Source organism: Zosterops lateralis (genome assembly GCF_965231275.1).
Source record: "Zosterops lateralis genome assembly, chromosome: 10".
In the NCBI taxonomy this organism is placed as follows: Eukaryota; Metazoa; Chordata; class Aves; order Passeriformes; family Zosteropidae; genus Zosterops; species Zosterops lateralis.
The window spans coordinates 8159097-8182524 of NC_139770.1; the positions used below are offsets into that span (position 1 = coordinate 8159097).

General features: G+C 37.3%; 1 protein-coding gene across 2 annotated transcripts in view; it reads left to right on the plus strand.

The window, feature by feature from the left end:
* The window catches only part of ATP11B (ATPase phospholipid transporting 11B (putative)), a 61944-nt gene that overhangs the window by 22946 nt on the left and 15570 nt on the right, over nt 1-23428 (plus strand). For both annotated transcript variants that reach the window (XM_083868372.1, XM_083868371.1), the window contains exons 5-28: nt 354-461; nt 606-734; nt 859-962; nt 2182-2229; nt 4973-5037; nt 5593-5674; nt 6570-6720; nt 8701-8898; nt 9169-9327; nt 9627-9799; nt 10174-10242; nt 11184-11257; nt 11343-11446; nt 11604-11785; nt 12508-12711; nt 12984-13137; nt 15832-15934; nt 16180-16325; nt 17150-17209; nt 17489-17616; nt 18486-18624; nt 21878-21943; nt 22226-22329; nt 22948-23113. In XM_083868372.1, coding sequence (XP_083724498.1) covers nt 354-461; nt 606-734; nt 859-962; nt 2182-2229; nt 4973-5037; nt 5593-5674; nt 6570-6720; nt 8701-8898; nt 9169-9327; nt 9627-9799; nt 10174-10242; nt 11184-11257; nt 11343-11446; nt 11604-11785; nt 12508-12711; nt 12984-13137; nt 15832-15934; nt 16180-16325; nt 17150-17209; nt 17489-17616; nt 18486-18624; nt 21878-21943; nt 22226-22329; nt 22948-23113 — 2916 coding nt within the window. The remainder of the gene's footprint in view (nt 1-353; nt 462-605; nt 735-858; nt 963-2181; nt 2230-4972; nt 5038-5592; nt 5675-6569; nt 6721-8700; nt 8899-9168; nt 9328-9626; nt 9800-10173; nt 10243-11183; nt 11258-11342; nt 11447-11603; nt 11786-12507; nt 12712-12983; nt 13138-15831; nt 15935-16179; nt 16326-17149; nt 17210-17488; nt 17617-18485; nt 18625-21877; nt 21944-22225; nt 22330-22947; nt 23114-23428) is intronic.

Consider the following 23428-nt stretch of genomic DNA (forward strand, 5'->3'; position numbering starts at 1 on the left):
GACTGACTGTTCCCAGTTTTGTGGTGTATTAATCAATATAGATCAAATATTTATTGAGTGCTTGGTCACCTCATCTGCAGAAAATGTCACTGCCTGTTTGTTTTAAGAGAACATGGGACTGTTAAGTTTCTTCACCACTTCAGCTATTTTATTTGCCTTTACATGTTTGTGTAAAGTGACAAAATTAAGAGGTTCACAGGTTCTTGAGTAACAGCTGGAGCAGAAACTCAAGAGAAGTTAGTAACTGTATTCACACAATCCGGGAAGTAGTTTGAACACATTTGCTTAGTAGATTAAATCTAGTCTGTTTCTTAGTTTTCTTGCCTAAGTAGATTTTTATGTGTTTTCCACAGGGCTATGAGGACTGGCTACGGCATAAAGCAGACAATGAAGTCAACGGTGCTCCAGTTTATGTTGTTCGAAGTGGTGGCCTTGTGAAAACGAGATCTAAAAACATTCGGGTAAAGGACAAATTACAAATTGTGTTTCTATCACACAGCTAAAACCCTTGTTTTATTGCAAATCATTCTAGTTGGTGGCAATGCTGAAATGAATTCTGCTCTTTAAACCTCTTGTATCTTTCTGATCTATGTTCACTTCATTAGGTGGGGGACATTGTCAGAGTAGCCAAAGATGAGACTTTCCCTGTTGATCTGGTGCTCCTGTCATCTGACCGAGTGGACGGTTCATGCCACGTTACCACTGCAAGTTTGGATGGAGAGACCAATCTCAAGGTCTGGGTTACTTCTGTGAAGTAGAGTGTAGTTAATTTATGGTGCCACTTTTTGTTCAGCTTGTTGAAATACCTGCCCTGCTGCCTGGTAGTCCTGTAGTAACCCAGTGGACCCTGTTTTGCAGACACACGTTGCAGTCCCAGAAACAGCAGTGCTGCAGTCTGTTGCCAACCTGGACAAACTGGTAGCTGTTATAGAATGTCAGCAGCCAGAAGCAGATCTATACAGGTATCACTTTATTAGTAAATATTTTGAAATTAAATCAAAATGAGGTGTTTAATACTCAGAATGTTACAGGTTTGATAAGATTAAAATAGCTTCAGACATCTGCTTGAATTTTAGGTTTTAATAATCAGCTTGTGTTTATACATATGTACTTACTGAAAGTTGCAAGTGACAAGTTAAATCTGAGTACTTGAGTAGTAAACCAAACATTATAATAATTTATCTTTTTTATTTTAATTACGTATGTTTCAGTTCTAATCAGTAAACTTGTTTCTAGATTTTGAAGACTTAAATGGCCTACAGTCTGATCAGACTAAAGAAAGTTCTATAAGGTTCTGCCAGGAGATTTCAATATTATGTAGCATATGTTGCAGTGGGATTGACTCAAGTCTAGTTCTGAGGATATGTGTTGATCATACTTACTTTGCTTATGCTCCAGAGGAGGTTTGAACTCCCTTCTTCAGCAGCAAAACCTTAGATTGAAAACAGGGATATCTGATTGTGCTTTAACATCAGCAGGCAAGGTTGTAGACTCTGTAAAGCAGCATATGGGTAGTAAAAGTTATGCTCTCATCCAAATTTCTTCTGAATTGTATAATGTAAAATGGTAGCTTTCAAGTGGTAGTTTTTAAAATTCCAGCATATTATCGCAGCTGTTCTGAAGTAAGCTTGGAGATCTTTGAGAAATACAAAGTTTTTTGAAACTAAGATACTCAGTTTGAACAGATGTTCAAATATTTGATATTTAGCAAATAAAAGTACAATCACTATGGAAGATTTTGTCCCTTTTTGTGGCTGGAGTCATGCTAAATATGTGCATGTCAGATTTTTAAAAGAGTAGTAGATTGGCTTTATTAAATGAAAAGTTACTATTTCTGGTGGATAATGTGCAAACTTACATTTGTTGAGGAATTATTTCTTACTGAATCATCAAGAAGTCACAATCTGTTTTAAATGAGTAGAAATATAATCTTTTGTGGTAATTAATCAGAGTTAATAAGCTTTCTGAAATGCCTATTACTTTGAGGGATAAATGTTTCTGTTGCTAAATGTCTCTTTTAAAATTATTGCCAGTTTTGCCATATTGGTTTAGTTTGATTGTTAATAAAAGTTGATTTATTTTTTACTTGTGAACCATTAATGACTTTTTTAAATATAGAGAAGGTTTTTACATTTTTGAGTCTTTATGTAGATACTTCTAAGACATGTCCATCTTTCACAGATTTGTTGGAAGAATAACTGTAAGTCAACAAGCTGAAGAAATAGTACGGTGAGTAAAATTGTGTAAGATGATTATTTAGAACACATGAAGGGGTTAAAATCTTGACCATCACAAGAATTACTGTTGAATATATGAAAAGGGGAGGTATTTTTACTTAAAATATCAACTGCAGCTGTATATCTCAGATGGAGATGAGAAAAAATGAGTGAAAGAAGTTCATTACAGGCCAGTTTTACAGATCTAATGCAAGAGTTCTGGAAAGCTTGGCTGTTACTAAGTGGGTAATTTTTTGGCATGGTAATTAGCTGCTAACTTTGTTGTTATTTGTTAATTAAAGCATTTATTGATCTGAAACAATTTCCACTGACGTATTATCTATGCTACAATAGATCCTCTGTCATCAGAGGCACTGAGAAGAAGTTTTTGCAGTTGAAATCCCTACAAATTCCTGGTTTAACAAAGCCTCTGCTACAAATCTGTAAATTTTTGTATCTATTTCAAACTATAGCTGGACTGTGCAGATAAGTGCTTACATCTGTCACAGGCAACACAACTGTGTGCACATAATCATGTGCTCACCATCTTTCCTTGTGCAGTCACAACAAATAACAAACACATGTGCAAATATAAAAATAAAGATGTGAAGCCATTTACAGACTTGCATCTCGACATCCTGGAAAGATTTCTAATTGCTGTGGGCTGTCCCAGCTACCAGTGAGGCATCCAAACAGCTGCTCATTCAATTCCCCTGACCACAGCAGGATAGGAGAGAATATGGGAAGGACAGGAGTGAGCAGGATCATGGTGTGAAATAAAGAAATCATTCACAGATATTGCCAAATTTTCAGAAATATTTAGCATTCAAGTTTAGTTATTTTATCTTGAGAGTTGCTTGTTGTCCAGTTTTCAAAAAAACTTTGTCATCTCTTCTGAAAGATGAGTAGAAAAGATGAAGTGTTTTGTGTAAATTTGTCACAGTAACATGTAAATCTGTTCTGGTTCTTTCACTCCTCTAATGTCCAAAATGTTATTTTTTACACTTTTTTTTTTGGTGAAATTTCTACTTGAATATTAAAATTGTACTGTTTTCCATGTAATATCTGCCTGAGGTACTGAATGTCTCTCAGTCTGAGGCTGGCAAACATCTGTCAGCTTGGGATAGGAGTGACATAGAGTTCAGAGTGAATTGAGGATTGTCAGTGGTTTTGCAAGAAATAGAGAAGTGTGGCAGCCAGGTTACTTGGCCCCAAGTTCCGTGGCTTGGACACCCTCACCAAAAAGCCCCACCCATGGCACCCCCAAAAACGCACTCAGCTGTTTACTAAGGTCACTTTTGCCACTTCAATGAGAGCTTTTCAGAATTCTTTACTGCCAGTTTGACAGGTGCAGCCTTGGGATAATCTATCAAAATAATTCAGTTGACAACGTAAAACTGGGCTGGTTTTAAGGGAGGTGAAAAAAATAATTGCAAGTTCTGACTACTAGTGGAGCTGTATCTTCTGCCTAAGATAAACTTGTCTGATCTGTGTTGCACTGATTCAGGTTTGATATTTTGGGTTTGTCAGGCTGGTTTTACAGAATTGAATCCAGAAATATAAATTGTGCTTCTTATATGAACATTTTAAATGCTCAAGCATTTGGTCACTTATAGTTCAAATTTTCAGTTAAAGTCTGAGTCTAGCCTAAAATATTAACATATGTGTGTTTAATTTAAAGAATCTATCATAATCTGTGTATAATTGGTACACATAGTATTTGTGATGGTAGCTGTTATATTTGCAGTAACATTTAAGTTAAATTTTTGACTGTGGCAGGGGGTTTGTGGGTTTGGCTTTGGTTTTTTTGAGTGACATCACATTATACTTTCAAAGGGACTTCAAGTTTAAGAGCTTTATTTATATAATAGTGATCCTGACCTCCACGTGGCCACAGCTAAAGGAAAAGTAGGGTAAACCCAAGGGCTTGCATGTCAAAGCACTTAGCATCTGAACTTTTAATTCTTTTGTTTCTACTCAATATGTCAATCTGGCCACTGCAGTTGTTAAATTTCTGTTCTCATTTGAAATAGTGGGAGAAATACCTTTTTTTAAATTTCCAACCAACCCTGCTGGCAGTTTCTAAAGATGATACAGCTGCTGCGGTAGAACATATGGTTCTAACCTCATATTAACCTTGTTTCTAGACCCTTATTTTCACAGCACTGCTTGCAGTGAACGTAGCCAAAAAATTGAATGTGTTATTGTATTGTGATAGATGTGAGGAAAAAACATCTATTTTACCTCCTGAAATTTTATTTCCTGTGTTAGGAAACAAAATTGGCATTGCTGTTGGTGGTGTCCATCTAATTGTTTGGTTTTTTGCTATGAATACTTTTGAATTTTCTAGATAAATTTGGTCTGACAGAGGGGTAGAGGATTGGTAAATCAGCCAAACCTAAACCAGCACTTTGGGTGCACTGTGAGCTCGACTGGTTTCTTGCCTGCTTCCTTCCCAAATACCTTGTGATCTCTCTGAACCAGCCATGTGGATTATTTAGCTCAGTCAGTAGTTATGGGATATGGAGCAGTGGTGGGGGAGTATGGCAGTGACCAAAGGAGACATGAAAGGAAACAAGGAGCTCTGTGGAGATGTGTGGGAGGTGTGGTGAAAGGGGTGAAATCACTGATTGAATTGCTGCTTTGGGAATTTATAGGGGATGTAGGACAGCTTTGCATAGGAAACTGAATTTCAGTATTTCTCCAGAATACAGAACAGCTGATGTTTACATGCTGATATGTCTATTTCTTTTTAGACCTCTTGGGCCTGAAAGTCTCTTACTTCGTGGAGCAAGATTAAAAAACACTAAAGAAATATTTGGTTTGTAGACATCTAAATATTTAAAGAGTATTCTCTTCTTAAAGCATGTTGATGAACTGTGTTTTAATTCCACTTGCACTGAGGAAAGTGTAAGAATCTTGCTGACTGTTACCTGAGGGGATATGATTGTAGATGAAAGTAATGATATTATGCTGAAGAACCTCTAAGGATATAAAGTTCCAGCTCTGTTCTGTGAAAATATTTGAAGTGGTTTGATAAAGGAATAACTTAACTTCAATGGATAAATGACTGTTCTTACTGTTACCTATTGTTCAAGGCTTTCTCCTGAGATTTACCATGCTGATTTCCATAAAATACATATTGAAGAGCAGTACAGTCATAATAATGAACAGTGTTAAAGTAGGTGTTAAAATTACTTCAGTAGTACTCTTCTACTATAGAAGAGTCTTGCAAATAGTACAAAATACTGTCTTGTAGTAAACACTGAAGTAGTACCACCTTTTTGCTTTTATCCTATATCTCTCAAAATGAAAGATTCTGCAAATTGTATTTATGCAGAAAATGAAGTCTGACTCTTCCCTCCTTCCTTCCCAGGTGTTGCTGTGTATACAGGTATGGAGACAAAGATGGCATTAAATTACAAGAGTAAATCTCAGAAACGGTCAGCAGTAGAAAAGTATGTTTATTTTCTAATACCTCTCTTATTTGTAGAGCTTTAACTTAGTTTTTCCTGTGTAACCATAAAACCCTGGTGGTCTAATCATTGAGTTATAGGTAAAGGGAAGAGAGTGTTAATTGCTTTGCCTTCAGTAAGAAGCTATAAAGATAAAATCCATTTCTTGATATATGATCCTTTAGTAGTGTACAAAGTGAATGTAACCAAGCTTGCTCCTGGTTGCAGGATAGGTGTTACTATGATTGATATTTATATTGGTTCTCATGATTTATTTCAAAAGGAAAAGGAGTTCTTATATGTTACTAAATATCCACTTACTAAAAATCTGAGAGAGCCCCCTGGCATTCTTGTGTGACTATATAGCTACATGCAAACAACTGTACATAACACAAGAGAAGTTCAGTCATCAAAGCAAGGACAGGAAGGATGGTCTGGCTGATTACCGAACAAGAAGCAGGTGTGACTGTCCTGCTTAGCCTGCCCTGGGTTAAATGCTCAGCTGCACGTGGCAGTGCTCTTCTAACTGAGGAAAAGGTGCAGCCGTGGGTTTCTGCTGTGTTTGTTTGTACTGCCTGCGCAGCCTTGTGAGCTCCTTGGGGAAAAAGAATCGGTGTAGGACTGCAGGTGTGACACAAGTCAGCTGTTGGGGTGTTCCTGCACCTTAATCTAGTCTTCATATTGCTGTATAGAGAGGTTATCTTAGTCAGATGGAAAACTTCTTTCCCATTCTGTTGGCCTGCTTGTCACATAGAAACTTTATATCTGTATCAAGCACAGGATACACTTTTTAAAAAAAGTCCAAGTTTTTGATCAGTTCTTGTAACCACACTGTGACAACAAATGAAGTAAAATAAACTGAAGCTTCTTGCTTTTATTTTTTTTTGCCTCTTTATAGGTCCATGAATTCCTTTTTGATTATTTATCTAATAATCCTCCTCTTTGAAGCCATTCTGAGCACTATTTTAAAGTATGCATGGCAAGCTGAAGAGAAATGGGATGAGCCTTGGTATAATGAAAAAACAGAGCATGAAAGAAACAGCAGTAAGGTAATGTTGTTCTGCCCAGTCACATATCTGAGGAGCACTCAACCAATATACACTCAATGTCATGTATATTATGTCTCTATTCTATGTGTAACCACCACATTATCCACTTGCAAGTCTCTGTGCTGTTGTCTCAGTGATTTTTGAGTTAGTCTCATGTAGCCTCACCTTTGTATATTTCCACCTCTGTTACTGGTTGGACTTTTTTCTTACTTTATCAAAAGACCAGACTTTTAAAAAACTTTTGAGAAGGCTTTGTTAGGACATACTTCTGATGGTCTATGTTCTAATTATTGTTCTTTAGGATGTCTTTTGTCATTCCATAAAGGAAAAGAGGAGAAGGATGGCTGTTCTTGTGTGTGTTCTATTGCACTGATTTCACTGTTCAGGAATTTTGTATGCTCTGTGATGTTGAGATGGTTTGGGCAATTTCATAAGTCTGTAATTTTGCTCAAGCTCCTGCTTGCCTTTTCAGTTCTCTTTAGAGATTGAAGGGATACTTTAAACTTTCCCTGAAATCTGTGGTTCTGTAAAGTATCTCTTTTTTCAATTAGTCTGTATTTTTCTGTGTTCTCTTTAATTTTTGATTTCTGTATGAATCTGCCTTTGTCCAAAGTAGTTCAGGAGCTTAATTTGAAATAATTGCTATACAAGTTAGTCTAGCCTGTGGAGCCTTTCAGTTCTGAATAGAGCAGGAATAAGGATTTCCTCAGTCTTGCCGTTCTTTTGCCATCAGTAAGGTAGAGAGCCATGTGTGGTTCTGCAGTGTCATTCTCCTTCTGTCATGTCTTTGTTTTTCTGTCTCCCATGTTGACTTCCACAATCTGCTTTGCATTTCTCAGAATGCTGCCATCCTTACTCGGAGTGCTTTCCCTGTCCATCTCCTCCTGTGTGTGCAGATTGTTATTTCATTCCCACTGCTTGAAGAAACTCTTCTCTTAGATGAATTACTGCTCTCACTTTCTATATCTTTTCTGGTTTAGTTTGGAAGATCTCTTCAGGCACAGAACTTGCTGAGTTTTTGTCAGCTACTTTAATTATTTATTAAATACTTAAAGCAATGCTTCCTAAAGAGGAGGAACAGACATTATTTAGCTTTGCAAATTGTTGACTACTTTTATGCTTCCTTTATTTGAAATGTTCTCCTGGACCAATATCTGATGGAGTTAAAAGAGGGGTCCTGGTTTTTGTCATCTCTAATCTCCCTTGCTCAATATTCAACTATTGATAAGAGTCTTTCCAAAGTACAATTTAGATACTGAGTTTGTTGTGCAGATGAAAAAGAGACCATAGTGTTGCATTTCAGGGTTTGTTAAAATTATCATGCCTAGTAAAAAGAAGTTCCTCTCCTGTCACATAGGTGTTTGCCTCAAATGTGTGTGTGGAACACAGTGATTTCTTCAAGAGGCATAAAAGAAATCCATGTGGTCCCTTCTTTTTGTGTAGTCTGGATCACTCAAATCACTGGGGAATGCCAGCAGACAGGAACCCTCTTTGACACTTTGCTGTCCTGAAACAACAGAGTGCTTGCAGATTCCTCTGACAGCATGCAAAATCCCTTGTTTGCCTTCACGATTTAGGGTTCCTTAGAAAAGCTTACACGAATGATGCTGCTTGAAGGAATGGGGAACACATTTGTTTTCTCAGACCAAACTCTTTCTGAGTTGGAAAACAGAATCACCATGACAGTTAATATTAATTGGCAGATGCAGTAGGGAGACAAAAATTAATGGACTTGTGAATTGAATCCTCCAGGCACAGCTTAAGGCAGACTTTTTGCATCAGAGCGAAGGCGTGTTACTGGGGCAACCTGCAAATGCCGCGTTGTCACTGGAGTGTTGTCTCTCTCGTGTGTACGTGGGACTTGGGCTTCTCTGGCTCTCCTAGTTTGTCATTCTTCATGCATATTGAAGCCTCATTAAGTCACCATATTTCACCTGATCACTGTGGTAATCTTCGCATTTTCTTTTTTTTCTTTTGTAGATCCTGAGATTTATTTCAGATTTTCTTGCTTTTCTGGTACTTTACAATTTTATCATACCTATTTCACTCTATGTGACTGTTGAGATGCAGAAATTTCTTGGATCTTTTTTTATTGGCTGGGATCTTGACCTCTATCATGAAGAAACAAACCAGAGAGCGCAAGTAAACACTTCAGACCTCAATGAGGAATTGGGACAGGTAAAAAATATGTTGTCTGTTGAGGTTTTTAAACCTATTTGCTACTTAGTTTTTAATACTAAAATTTGTTACTGCAGGCTTTTTATTATTTGTGATATGATTTCTGATTAATTTTAAAATAAGGTGTGAAGGTGCAATGGCAGAAGTTAAATTATTTTTATGATTAAAAAAATGTGTGAATAGAAAGTGTGAGTGGAGATTATTGTATCTTTTTTCTTCTAACAAGTACATGCAATTCCAAGTTTGTTTTTTTGTTTTGTTTTACAAAAGGTAGAGTATGTGTTTACAGACAAAACTGGTACTTTAACTGAAAATGAGATGCAGTTTCGGGAGTGCTCCATTAATGGCATAAAGTACCAAGAGGTCAATGGTAAACTAACTCCAGAGGGATTTTCTGAAGATTCTCCAGATGGAAATAGGCATGGTTTGGTAAGGCTCTTTGGTTTTCCCACCATTAGTCATCCTAGATGGAAAGTGTTTTATTTCAGAGAAATATTCTCATATCATTAGCATAAAAAAAGTACAACCCAAACATAAATCAGAATTTCTGAATAGTTTGAAGCTTTCAAGTGTCAGTGAACAAATAATATTTATTAAACACGTCGAGATGTGATTATTTAACGGGAAATGCTTGGCAGATTTGTAAGTAAAAACACTTTTTTTCTTAAGTGTGTTCAAGACCAGGTTGATATGTAAATGTTACAAATCAAGTTTTTTCTTTCTTCTAGGTGAAAGAGGAAGAGCTGTTCTTGAAGGCAGTTTGTCTGTGTCACACAGTGCAGATCAATGCAGATCAGACAGATGGTGCTGACGGTCCCTGGCACGCCAATGGAATAACATCCCCGCTGGAATATTACGCCTCTTCCCCAGATGAGAAGGCTTTGGTGGAAGCTGCGAGCCGGTGAGCAGCACTGCCAGGGCTGTCAGACACAGGAACTGCCTGCAAGGGCAACCTCAGAAAGGGCTCAGGACACTGCTGAAGCCCAGGGCCTGGCACTGTCACCTTACTGGGAAAACATTCAAATGTAAAATACACAACCCCACGGGTGTATGATAAAGTGGTTTTAAAATATTTGTGAAAATACTTGAGAAATTACAGTGGTCAGAGTATGATGTGAATAAAATACTGGAGAAATGGACATTCTTAATGTTCCCTAGAAGCAAAGTACAGTAATGGGATATAAGAGTCTCTTCTTCCCTGCCATCTTCCCCTCCCTTAATTAATAGGCATTAGGTCTAAAGTGATAATTAAACCTATATTTTCTTTACTTTTAGGGTTGGAGTAGTATTTACTGGAATTAGTGGAGACAGTATGGAAGTAAAAAGTCTTGGAAAACCAGAGAGGTATTTGGTTTTTTTTCTTTGATTATTTTGAAGGACAGAACAGTAATGAAAATTAATGTAATGTTTTCCTCTTAATCCTCTCTGTTCATAAGCAAACCTTGCCTTTCCACAGCGTGCTCTGTTTAATGCTTTTCCCTTGATGTCTTCAAGACAGCTTGCATCTTATTCCTTACCAATTGTAGCTGAGATGCAAGAATTTTGTGTGAGTTACTCTGTGTAGGTGTGTGTTGTAACAGTTTGTATCTTTGCCCATTCCTCAAAGGTTGAGAGTGTAGCGGAGTTGGAAAACTGAATTGCTTATTCAAGTCTTGTTTCAGCTCTAGAAATTCCCAGAGTCATTCTCATCTGTATATAATTTAATTAGATATTTGAAACTTCCCCAAAATGAGTACAAATTATTAATAACTGTATATCTGCAGTATGCCATAACTCCTTTTACTCATTTGATCTGTGTCAGCTAGTTGGCAGTACTTAGAAAATTAATTTTAGACATTTAAATTCAAAGCTAGTGGTAACATAACAAAAACTAATCCACTTCTATGGACGCACACACTTTTTTGACAGTCTAGAGTTTTTACAAATTTGTCAGAAACAAAACGTTGTTTTCAAAGTTATACTCCAAGTAATGACAGAAGGATGAAGAAATAGATAGGAGCTGCTTGTAATCACCAAATGTCAAGTTAGTGTTCAGAAAGCTATTCCTGTTGGTAGAAGAACCGTTTATTCTTACAGAATGGAATTAAGCATACAGAAACTGATAAAAAGCAATGAACAGTGATTGTTGTTCAGTGGTGGTAGCATTGCTTTTGGAGTTTCTGTACAAAAATGACACTTTGAGGAAAGGTCTGTGGTGTAAGAGTCTATTTAAAAGTAATTGTCTCTGGAAATTTATTTCTAAAAGTATTTTTTTCCTGTTCCCCCTTTTAAAACACAAAATGCAGGTATAAATTGCTTCATGTTTTGGAGTTTGATCCAAATCGCAGACGAATGAGTGTAATTGTGGAGAGTCCCTCAGGTAGGTGATCAGAAATTGCACAAGCAGCACTTGGGAACTTCTTAAATGGCATTATTTTTAATTTCAGTTCTATCTGACTTTGTAGGGGAGAAGCTTTTATTCACAAAGGGAGCAGAATCTTCCATTCTTCCTCGTAGTAAGAGTGGAGAAATAGATAAAACAAGGATACATGTGGATGAATTTGCTTTGGTAAGTGTATATGCTTGCCCAGCTCCCAGCCTCAGCTGAGCAGAAGAAAATTTGTGCAGTATAAATTGTGACTTGAAGTGAAACAATTGCTGCTGCCACCTTCTTGTTAGATCAAGAATCTTGTCTACTCTGAATGTAATTTTTTATTTTCTTGCAGAAAGGCCTAAGAACTTTGTGTGTGGCCTACAGAAGATTCACGCCCGAGGAGTACCAAGAAATTGGCAAACGCCTTCATGAGGCCAGGACTGCCTTACAGCAGCGGGAAGAGAGATTGGCAGATGTGTTCAACTTCATAGAAAGGGATCTGGAATTACTTGGGGCTACAGGAGTAGAAGACAAGTATGCCATGGACTTACTGCTATCTGTGCTCAAACCCAGCGAGTTTAGGATTTATACTTGAAATAGGAAGTGTGAAAAGTTCTCCCACTGTGATCAAAAGTCCTGTGCTATTCTTGTTTTGTATATTTACCTTTGGATTGAGGCACATTCAAAACAAAACTTGTACCAACTGATTCAGTCGTAGTAACGGTGATGTACAGTGTGTTTAATCAGGAGACATTTCATGTGAAATTTTCATGTAAATATTTAAAGCAAATATTTAGTGTAACAGCAAATTCCTTGGGAAAGCTTGGGACACACAGTCCCTTTGCAAAGCATTCTGCTTCTGCTTGTGCTCTGTGGGATGTGTTGTACACTGAAGTGAGCATGTGGGGCATGAGAAGCTTTTCATGCACCTCAATAGCCAGGAATTATTGTGGACTATTTTAAAGCTTCTCAAATGCAGTGCTGGTGCCTAGTTTAAATCAAGATATGCTTATTACAAATTTTTGATCCTTTAGCAGGATTGAAGTTTAATTTTTATTTTATCAATGCCTTTGTTTCATTGCTGGAAACAGAATATCATCTGCCAGACTATGATTCTCTGAAAATACATGTAAGGTTGGAAAGGCAGACTTAACTCACCATGACAGTGGGGTTACAGTGGTAACATGGAGTTACACTATGAACTCTTTTGTTTGTAAAGTGTTCAGTTGGTTATTTAAGATTTTTCTTGTTTCTAGACTGCAGGAGAAAGTCCAAGAAACCATAGAAGCCCTCAGGCTGGCTGGTATCAAAGTGTGGGTGCTCACTGGAGACAAGCACGAAACAGCTGTTAGTGTCAGTTTATCCTGTGGACACTTTCACAGAACCATGAACATCCTTGAGCTTGTGCAGCACAAGTCAGACAGTACCTGTGCAGAACAGCTGAGGCAGCTAGCCAAGAGGTAAAATACCTGAGGTGTCACTATCTCAGTGATGATCTTAGCTTGGATTCCTTTCATTTTTAAATTTTATGGCAGTCTCTTTGATGTATGTGCCAAACAAAGGAGTTGTCTTTTAAAAAAATTATTTACTAATATCATAACAGGCTGGAAGAAGTAGCCTGTCTGACAGATTAACTCCTTTGCTCATGGTCTGGCCAACAACATAGGTCATAGCAAAATTGGAATTTTACCGTTAACAGTGGTACAAAATCAACATTTTTGTCCCCAAATAGAATAAAGGAAGACCATGTTATCCAGCATGGACTAGTTGTGGATGGGACCAGCCTCTCTCTTGCACTCAGGGAACATGAAAAACTGTTCATGGAAGTTTGCAAAAACTGTTCTGCAGTGTTGTGCTGTCGCATGGCACCCCTTCAGAAAGCAAAGGTAAGTGGGAATATAGTCAGGATTGCCTTTGAAGTACTTTTATCATGCTTTGAGGAGGCAAGGATTTCTGAAACTGCTTTGTTTGTTTGTCTGGCCCTTTTTGTGACCTCTGTTACATTCAGATTTAGAGTAGTTTGCTCAGAAGTTTCTACATGTGTGTTTGAAAATTTGCAAGTGGATGGAGAAGTCAAAACTCTGCCACCAAGCTCATCTTTATTCTGCCTCTTGAGTGTTCAGTAAGGCAGCAGCTCTCCCAATCTCCTGCATGCTGCTCCATCACTTCTCCAAACCAAAAAAACTAAACTGAAAATTCATGAACCTGTAAGGAGAAACTGTGCTTCTTTTAAAATACCCAAATTTGAGAAAGAAGTAGAAGGGAAGGGAAGCCAAGGCGTAGTCTCCGGGAAAGGTTTGCCTTTATACTCTCTTCTAATATCATTTTTCCTTCACATCTACTGAGTTTTTTTTCAAATACATGTTGGATAAGATTCAAATTCAGATTTATTTTTTTTAAAACTCCAGAAAGTTAAGGACTATCATATTCTTTCCTTTTGAAATTTTCTCTTCATGAAAAGACATCTTTCTGCCTTAAAGCACAACAACTAGGAAAACCTTCTGTGAGGTATTAGATGTTCAGGAGGCAGGCTGTGTTACTGTAACAGGAGTGACCTATTTGGAGTTTAGAGGTCACTCTTTCTGCCAGAAGTCTCATGCAGTCTTAAGAATCACTTCAGTATAGAACTGTTCACCTGGTATAGTAACAGTTTCAGTAAAATGTTGAAAGGAAGTTGTAGCTACACTGAATAAACCAATCTGTTGGATATGTCCACTCTGTACATTCTTTTAGCTGAAATTTTGCCGTTGTCTCTCTTTAAAGTGCAGTTATTTGTCAGTGTTGTGTCCTTGTTCATATTTTGTCATTTAACTTGATTTATAATGTTTTGTACTGCTTTCCTTAATTCCTCTCCAGCAGCAGATACTCCTTAATTCCTCTCCTCACCAGCAGATAATGGAGATTATTTCCTGTCTTGAGTAATGAAATACAGTAAAATGTAGTTTTGATTGCAGTGAAATTTTAGTTTCAAACATTGAAGTATATAAATCACCAAGACAAATGCCATACAATATGAAGGATAGGGAAGGAAGTGCAGGGCAGTTTAGTCTAGTCTTGCACATTATTTTTTGCGGTAAGCAACCTTTTTGTGAGGTTTATTCCAAGATTAGGCTGGATCTCAGCTTAATATTTCCTGCATCTTAAATTATAATGCATGTTAATGTATGGTGAGCAGTCTCACTACTAATTTTGGTATGTTTCATGACTCAAAACCTTTTTTAAACATCATCATGTCAGTCATTTGGAGCTGCTGCTGATTGCTGCTGCTAAAATTTGCCAGAGGATTTGTCTTGACCTTTTCACATAGATGTTTGTCTGTCCAAATTACCCAGGCCTTGGGCATCTCAAGAGGACTGATCTGGGTGATGTCCTGCAGCCTTGTTACCTCTCTAGGGCTGTTTCCTAGGATCTAATGCCAAATGTACTTGAAATAATTACCCCTTAGGAATGGGGAACCTTTAAACTTGAATATTAATACCTGCAATTAGGGAATGTTTTCCCACAATCAGGTGGATTTCTCTGAGCTGTGGACTGTGTTTAATCACTGTTGCATTCCTCGTGTGAAGTGAATTCCCATTCCTGTGAATCAATGTCCTGACACTGCTGGCTGCAACTCAATTACTCCAATACAGTTTTTTGTGTCTGCTTAACCTCATGCAGTTGCTCTGTTCATATTTCCACTTTGGGGTTTCTGGAACATGAGGGGGAAAATGTTTTTTCATACATATTTATTTTCTTGGTTTTGGAAAACCTCTTGAGATCTGCCTTCCATACCTTTACCTGCAGCCCATTTACAACTGAATTAGTGAAGTTTCTACTTTAACCTGGAGCTCTGTGGGAGGTTAATGAATCCCTAATTCTCCTTAACCAAAATCCTCATCTAACTAACTCCTCTGTATTTAGAGTATTATTGACTTAAATTGAAGATCTGATATCACTGCTCCTCTTTTGAGTATTTTAGGATCTTGCATGTCAACAATTTTTTCCCCTCATTCTGTCATATCTTCTTCTCTTCTTTTGTCAGTTGAGAATACCCCTTGGTGATAATGAAATTGCTTTAGAAAGAAGCTATTTTCCTTAATAACAGCATATTGATCTTCTAGCTAATGCATTTGCTTTTTCAATTTTTTCTTTCACTTGGATTAGTTCAATTAATTATAAATATGAAGAATCTGGATTATTAAAGGGCATTTAATCTGTATTACTCCGTAAATAAATTTTCAGTTCCAAGTTTTACTTGACTTTGTTTTGTATGATAAAGCACCAAAGTAAGAGCTGTAAAAGAAGATTGAAATAAGAACAGGAAAATAGGCTCAAGGCAGATATAATATTTAAGTCAGGCTTGTGCCCCAAAACAGGCAGGTTTTCTAAAAAGGAATTAATGTATGCATGTGATATGCCAGAGCTGGTTTTTTACCCAAACATGCATGTTCATGAAACATATCAATTACATCAACAGATAGGCAGCTAACTGGGATATAGTACTTGGAAATTCCTAATAATTCCTAATGCTTGGGAATTGGTGACATGGTTTGTAGGTAGACTGTCTGATCTGAAAGTGTTTCATTTTGTTTTTCCAGGTGGTTCGACTGTTAAAAACCTCTCCAGAGAAGCCCATAACGTTGGCGATCGGAGATGGTGCTAATGATGTGAGCATGATCCAGGAGGCACATGTTGGCATAGGTAACTTCCTTCTGCCTCCAGCAATTGGGGCTTCTTTATTTGAATCAGCATCAACTGAGCAGCTTTCTGTAGTTGTAAGTGTGAGGAATTATATCTTCCTTTGCAACAGAAAGCTGCTGAAGTCCTTACAGTGTTGAAGTGCAGGAAAACAGAACTGTAGCTTCAGATGTACAGTGTAGGGTTTTTTAAACATCAGTTTTCATTATACTTAACCTGTTTTGTGTTTTGTTTCCCAAACCTTATAGGAATCATGGGCAAGGAAGGAAGGCAAGCTGTAAGAAACAGTGACTATGCAATAGCACGGTTTAAATTCCTCTCCAAGTTGCTTTTTGTTCATGGGCACTTTTACTATATTAGAATAGCAACCCTTGTACAGTACTTTTTTTATAAGGTGAGTTCTTTTCCCAGCAAGAAATTTATTGCAGATATGAGATTTTTTGTTGGTATCAGGTTAAATATCTTTGTTTAAACATGCTTTCTGGGCTTTTTTATTTTGTATTTTACAACCAAATGCAGTAGTTTAACTGTGAAATTGGTCAGTCTTTCCACCTAGAAGTAGACTTTAAATACCACAGTGATTTTGTCTAGGCTGAGAGGCTGATGTGTTTATTTTCTCAAGGCAGGGTTGTTGGTTGGTTGGGTTGCTTTTGTTTTTTGGGTTTTTTTCCCTGTTCATCAGTTTTCATAACAAGTCAAAATTCACTATATATATTGAATTTTATCTGGGATTTCAGCTTTGGCTCTGAGTCCCTTTTGGAGTTGTTTTCTTTCATTTAAGGACAATAGCATGGTGTTATATTTTGGTTTCTGCTTTGTTTGCTTCCATGCAACAAACTCACATGGGCGGGGCACAGCTTTCTTGAGTGAAATGTGGAATCTATTCTGCAAAGAAATTCTTAAAAAGAAACTGAAGGGGAACACGAATGGGTTTCTTCTACTTAAATACTACATAGACTCCTGTAGTGAGATGTGCTTATCAAGCATATGGAGTTAAGTTCATACTTTTCAGGTTCCTTGGGCAAAGGAACCCAAAGGACAAACAAACAAAATATCCTCTCAAGCAAAGCATTTTGCTTTACTTAGCCAAGTAAAATGCTGAAATGCTTTGTGCTCTCTCTGTGTATTTTTACCAGCTCGTAAGAGTTAGCAATTTCTTTTAGGACTGTGAGGCATGTTCTAAGGATTAATTATCTCCTTCACTTCTCTTTATTTCAGAATGTGTGCTTTATTACACCACAATTTTTATATCAGTTCTTCTGTTTGTTTTCACAACAAGTAAGTATTGCATGCCTGACATCTTGTCTGTGAAACATTTGGGGTCCAGAATTAAGAAAATAGGAAAGAGTGACACAAGGAGTGGTGGTGATGTTACACTTAGCAAATACCCAGCTTCATTTTCTGTATTTGATAGCTGATGTTATTAAATTGTTATGGAAGTGCAGCTGTTTTCCTAACTAGTAAATTCATGTAACTCATCAATCATTGCTGCTATAAGTGTGCTAATAAGTCTTCATGAATTCCAAGGCATAAAATGCTTTTTGCTCTCCTTTGCAGACGCTGTATGACAGTGTATACCTGACTTTGTACAATATTTGTTTCACTTCCCTGCCTGTCCTCATCTACAGTCTTTTTGAGCAGCATGTGCACCCGCATGTATTGCAGAGTAAACCTGTGCTCTACAGGTATGTATGTCTTGCATCACTTCCCACAGGGGCACGTCTGGTACAGCAGCAGAGGCATCTGCACAGCTCTGAACTTGCTGTTAGGCATTTGTACTTCTTACAATAATTATCTGTAATTTAGGCATTTTTAGTAACTGTCTTGATGAGGAAGAATTGAAGCTACATATTTCTCATCCTAAAAGTTAATTAAAAGGAGTATTTTAAGAGAAGTGTCTTTTTATGTCAATCATTTTACAAGTGAAAAGCATTCAGCACTTGGTCAGCTTACATGATTGGCAGCCTTCTCCTGCATTACATGTAGGAGGTGAAAATCAGTCAGACAGGGGAATGAAAAACTAGGACACCATGGTTAGGGGAATGACCACAAAAAAAGAAAAAAAACCTTTAGTAAGAGGAGGAGTGATTTCCTGTAGAATTAGATGTCCTCCCAGTGGTAGTATGTTGCACTGCATACTGCTTTTTGGAGAAAAAGTAGGATTTTTTGTAAAAAAGACCTGTCTTCTGTCAGATGTTTCTCTTTTTGTAAAGGTCTTTAAAGCAGAGCAAGGGGTAAGTATTAGGAGATCTGGCTTTTTCTTCCTCTTGCAGTTCCACCTCCAGGGACAAAAATTCTAGTTTGTGCTATTCTGAATTTGACCCATTAGAGACCCTGGCCATTGGTGATGGCTCCTTAAAGCAGAGCCAAATCATGAGAGCTCAGAGTTCATTTTTTACCCATGATTTATGTATTTTTTTCATATGTCAACATTTGTTAGATGTGTCTCAGTGCAGCTGAAAGTTACATTTATTCAAAGCAGTAGCAGTCATGCAGTTTAGATAGCTGATGGTTATGGTCAATATAAAATCCAAAATCTGTTTTATTTCTGCAGAGACATCAGTAAAAATGCCCATCTGGGGTTTAAACCATTTCTTTACTGGACCATCTTGGGCTTCTTTCATGCATTTGTTTTCTTTTATGGCTCGTATCTTCTAATGGGAGAAGACACCTCTCTGCTGGGAAATGGCCAGGTACAATATCCTAAGTGTTATTCTCCCACTGTATTTTTGGCAATATTTCTTAATGCTTTCTTGAAAAATCCTGCTGTTTCTGAAAAATATTGTTTTTATGAACTACAATTGTTAAAGATTTTTGTCAGTATTTGTGTATGCTCTCCAGAGAAATATTTCTTAGCATGGAAGTTATAAGGTGTTGTCAGAAAGGATATGTCCCTGAAGAACATATCTTTCAAGAGAAAAGATGTATCATGGTTGTCTTAAACTTTGTTGTATTTTGTAAATTGTTTTTGTCAAAATCCTATTTCATAATGTCAGCAAACAAGAAATTATAATCATTCATTCTAAACTCATTTTTAATTGCAATGTCAAGCAATGGCTTCTCTTCAGTAACTGCTATAAAGTTAGGCTGAAAGTTGACAGAAAGCTTAAAGCTTCTTCTGAAAATGTTATTTTAATTACTCTGATTTTTTTTAAAATGTAGTGGTGCAAGCTGCTTTTAAACTATGCTTTTTATTCAATAAGTGTTTTCAAGGGCAAAACTTAATGAAATCATCATAACACTAATTTGACACCTTCTATTTTAAAGATATTGAAGTTCACAGCAAGAATCATTTTCAAAAAACTAAAGCTTGAGTGAAACCATTACAAGTCTGTTTCCTTATTTCCCCAGGTTCTGAGTTAGTTAACTCAATTTAGAACAATTAGATACTGATTTTTCCCTCATTAAACATGGGTAGTAATGGAAAAATACATTTGCTTCTCATTATGCCATTCTTAATACTGGCATGAAGAACTTGCCAGTTCTCATAGTGCTTGGCAGAGTTGCAAGTTATGGCACAAGGGACAAAAGCAGCATCCTGCTGAATTCCCAGCGTCACCTGGTGCCAGGGAGTGGGCGTGAGCTCAGGAGGTTTAGTCAGAGGTGCAGTGATGCACAGACAGTGAACAGAATGGTCCTGAGGGGCTGCAGGCACTGCTAGGGGATGGCAGCATCCCTGCAGAGGGAGGAGCAGTGAAGGGAGAGGTGTTTGATCATCAGATGTTTGATAAGAATGTTAAAATAGTTGTGCCTTGGACTAAAATGTCTCTTTCCAGCTGAGACATGAGTGTGTCCTCTCTTGTCATTTGTTACAAGCTGTGGGATTTGTGAGCTGGTAAAAGGTCCTTCAGGACTCTTGTAATGAGGTAATTTTAGACTATGAATCAGTGTGTGTGGTGCATCCCTCTTCAGCTGTCAAAGCACCTCATTTCAAAACTGCTTAGTAAATGTCCGCGGGGCAGGAAGAGACTCCTTCCATTGTATTCGGTAACAACTGTTTGGGTTTGGGGAATTGGCAGCTGCCCTTTAGCTTCTTATGTGATATGACTTCAAATAAATTCTTTCTTTTCTGGGTTTTAGTTACTCTGCCTCTCTGTGTTTGCTAAAAGATGATGGTTAGAACTGGTAGAACTGTGTTGCAGGGAAATACCTGCATTGCATAGTTGCAAATTTAACGTGTGCCTGGAAAAGCCAAAATTAAGGGCAAGAGGATTTTGTGCACTGCTGAAGTGTTTTTCTAAAGTTCTCAAGAAGTGATCAGCTGTCCAGATCTGTGGTACAGGGTAGTGTTAGTGCAAGGCCTTATGTTTCCATTCCAAGTTCTCGGTTCAGAGCACAGCAGAATAGAAGAGATTGTAAATAGTTTATTAATGCTGGTGCTTTGTTGGGCTTACCTCAACACATTGTGCAACTACTTGATCTTTTAGTTCTTTTTTCTCCCCCCTTTTTCATGCTGTGCATGCCGTCAGATATTGAAACCTAACAGGCAAATGGTAAGAGTTTAGAAGAGGAGGAGATACAAAATATTGTATCTGTTACTTCATAGGATTAAAGGATGCAGCATCCATAGTGTAAATGTGTTCAAAAATAAAATGGTGGCAAGAACCTGTTTGTGTTTTGCATTCTAACTCTGTGACCATTGAGAGCAGTGTTAGCAAAGACACTTTCTTTCACAGGTCACTCAGGAGAAGAAGTTTAATTTTACTTTTAAGATGAATAGTGCAGCAGTTAACAACAAGCACGTTACTTGTTAACCATGACTGTTGGTAGGACAGGTAAATCCAAGGCTTCAAGAAGGCATATTATCACAAAGATCTTTAAAATTATCAGTAAATCCAGACTCATGGCTGCCTCAGTTTTGTACCTTGTGTATAGATGAGAGAAGCAGTTGTGAGATCTGTCCTCAGGCTGTTGGGATGTTTCTGTCAGAGCTCTGCAACAAGAACTACAACTGTGTGAATCCCAGTTCCGTGCCCCTGTGCTGTCCTGACACATCAGCTCTAGGATGACCCTGGTTGTCTGTCTGCATGTGGTACCTTCCTCCTTGCTTGCTTAGTCTGCTACCAGTCAACACAGAGTTGAGGATTTGGTCATTGTTCAGTTTGCCAGTGGCAAAAGCAGCTGCAAAACAGCAACATCTTCCCTGTGATCCCCCGGCCAATTCCAGGCTGGACCTGGTGTAGAATGGCAGCCCTGAGTAGCATGTGTGTAGATAGATACAACCTCAGCATCCCTGCTTGGTTGTCAGAGCTGAGATTTTATTGTTGTAGACCTTGTTCAGAGTTTTGATAATTTAATTTATGTGCACAAGAGAATACCAAAGTGACAGATTTCAGTGTTTCAGAATTAGAGCTTAATTCTGTGTTTATTAGCCTTGAAACAAAGTGTCTTTTTCTTAGAATTTTCTTTATAAAATACTATGGCACCATTATTTTTGAATTGTAGTATTGTGCTTGGGGTTAAAAGTGAACCTTCATTTGATGCTGCATGTTTAAAATTATCTGGAAGTGTTTAAACTCAAAAGTGTTTTGCTCCTAAAGTGAATACCTTCCACCCAAAATTTCCTTTCTGTTGGACTTATAATTAATTGATCAAATTGGTGTCTTCATTTTCCTATCATTTCATATTACTGTTTTGGGCTTTTTTTTTTTTTTTTTTTTTTTTTTTTTTTTTTTTTTTTTTTTCATATTTCATGTAGCCTTTGCGGTGATTTGTTTTGAACCAAGGAGAAAGATGACTTGTGGGTTGTTAATTTTGCTCTTATCATAACCTGCATTTTTTTCTAGTAGTTTGTTGTATCCTCCTTGCTTTTTTCATGATGATTACTTGTCACAAGCTTATGTCTTATTTCTTTAGTATAGCTGACTTGAGAAGAATTTAACTTCCTGTGAATACTCTTAACTGATGTTTTTTTCTTCCATGATTTTTACCTTGCCATTTTCTTAGATGTTTGGGAACTGGACATTTGGTACTTTGGTCTTCACCGTTATGGTTATAACTGTTACGATGAAGGTAAGATATCACACTGACTGCTCCCTGAGTTTGGATGTTTGGGAAATAAGTAATAAAGCAGTAATTTAAAATTGATTCTAAAGTTACTGGTTCTTGAGGGTTCTAGATAAGTGACTTTTATGTTTAGTTTCAACAGTGGTTGAATTTTTTCTTTAGGTTTTCTGTGTTACAACAATATTTAGTGTTTGGGCTGGAAGTTAATAAATGTGTTCTGATTGATATTTATCATTTTCTGTGAACTGGGTGGAAAACAGAAGCTCACTGAAGTTATCTCTGTTTTAGATGGCACTAGAAACTCACTTCTGGACATGGATAAACCATTTTGTTACTTGGGGATCCATTGTATTTTATTTCATATTCTCCTTGTTTTATGGGGGAATTATCTGGTAAGTGATTTTTTCCCCCCCTTTTATCACATATAATATTGATGAAGCTAAAAACCCACTGAAATATTATGCTCTACCATCTTACTCTGAATTTTGTAACAGGTTTGTGAAAAAAAAAAGTTTTAAATCTAGACTGGCCACTTGCTTTTGGTGATTCTTGGAAAAAATTAAGAAGTGCTGCGGTGCAGTCCTGTGCTCAAGAACACACAGTACCTGTCACTGACAGCCTGTAACTATAAAGGTATTTTTAAGAAGTAAATAGGTTCCCAAAGGTCCTATGTAATAGGTAAATAATTGCAACAGAAATAAAGATGCTGGGGTTTGAATCAGTAAAGTGAAGTAGTTTTGCTTGTTTGGAGTCTGCAGAGATAGGGTGGTGATTGATTCTCTGCAACACAATTTAAAACTAAATCAGAACTTTTTCCTCCAAAGTTTAGTACCCTCTTTCCCTGAGCTCATTTGCAGGTCAGGTCCAACAGGTTGCTGGACTTCACAGGGACGTGGTGCAATTGTGTAAATGCTTGATGTAAAATAAGATACACTTGAGACAGCCTGTGCTGTACTTTGGTTTCTAGAAGTTGTTTTTTTTAATAATTGCCACTTCTTTTAACTTTTCAGGCCATTTTTACATACCCAGGACATGTACTTTGTATTTGTTCAACTGTTGTCAAGTGGTTCTGCTTGGTTTGCCATAATCCTCATAGTAGTTGCTTGTTTGTTTATTGATGTTGTGAAGAAAGTGCTGTACAGACATCTGCAACCAACAAGTACTGAAAAAGCTCAGGTAATGTTATGCTTTTGTATCCAACTTGACTAATAGTTACCCTCTTACATTGCTGTCATGTTTAATGCAGAGAAGTGTTCTCATTTTGAAATACTTTATTAATTTAAAATTATGCAAGTGAGGACACCATTTTACAAGGCAGTAATGTTTATGTTTAATAATTGGTAAAAAGAATAGAGTTATTTATGTAGGGGTCTTTTGCATCTCAGCTTGCAGCTGTATGAAAGGATCATACTGTGCATTTTTATACTGCTTTATAGATGATAACTTACTTGTCTAGGTATTAGAAGCTACTGCTCTAATTGGCACTGAATA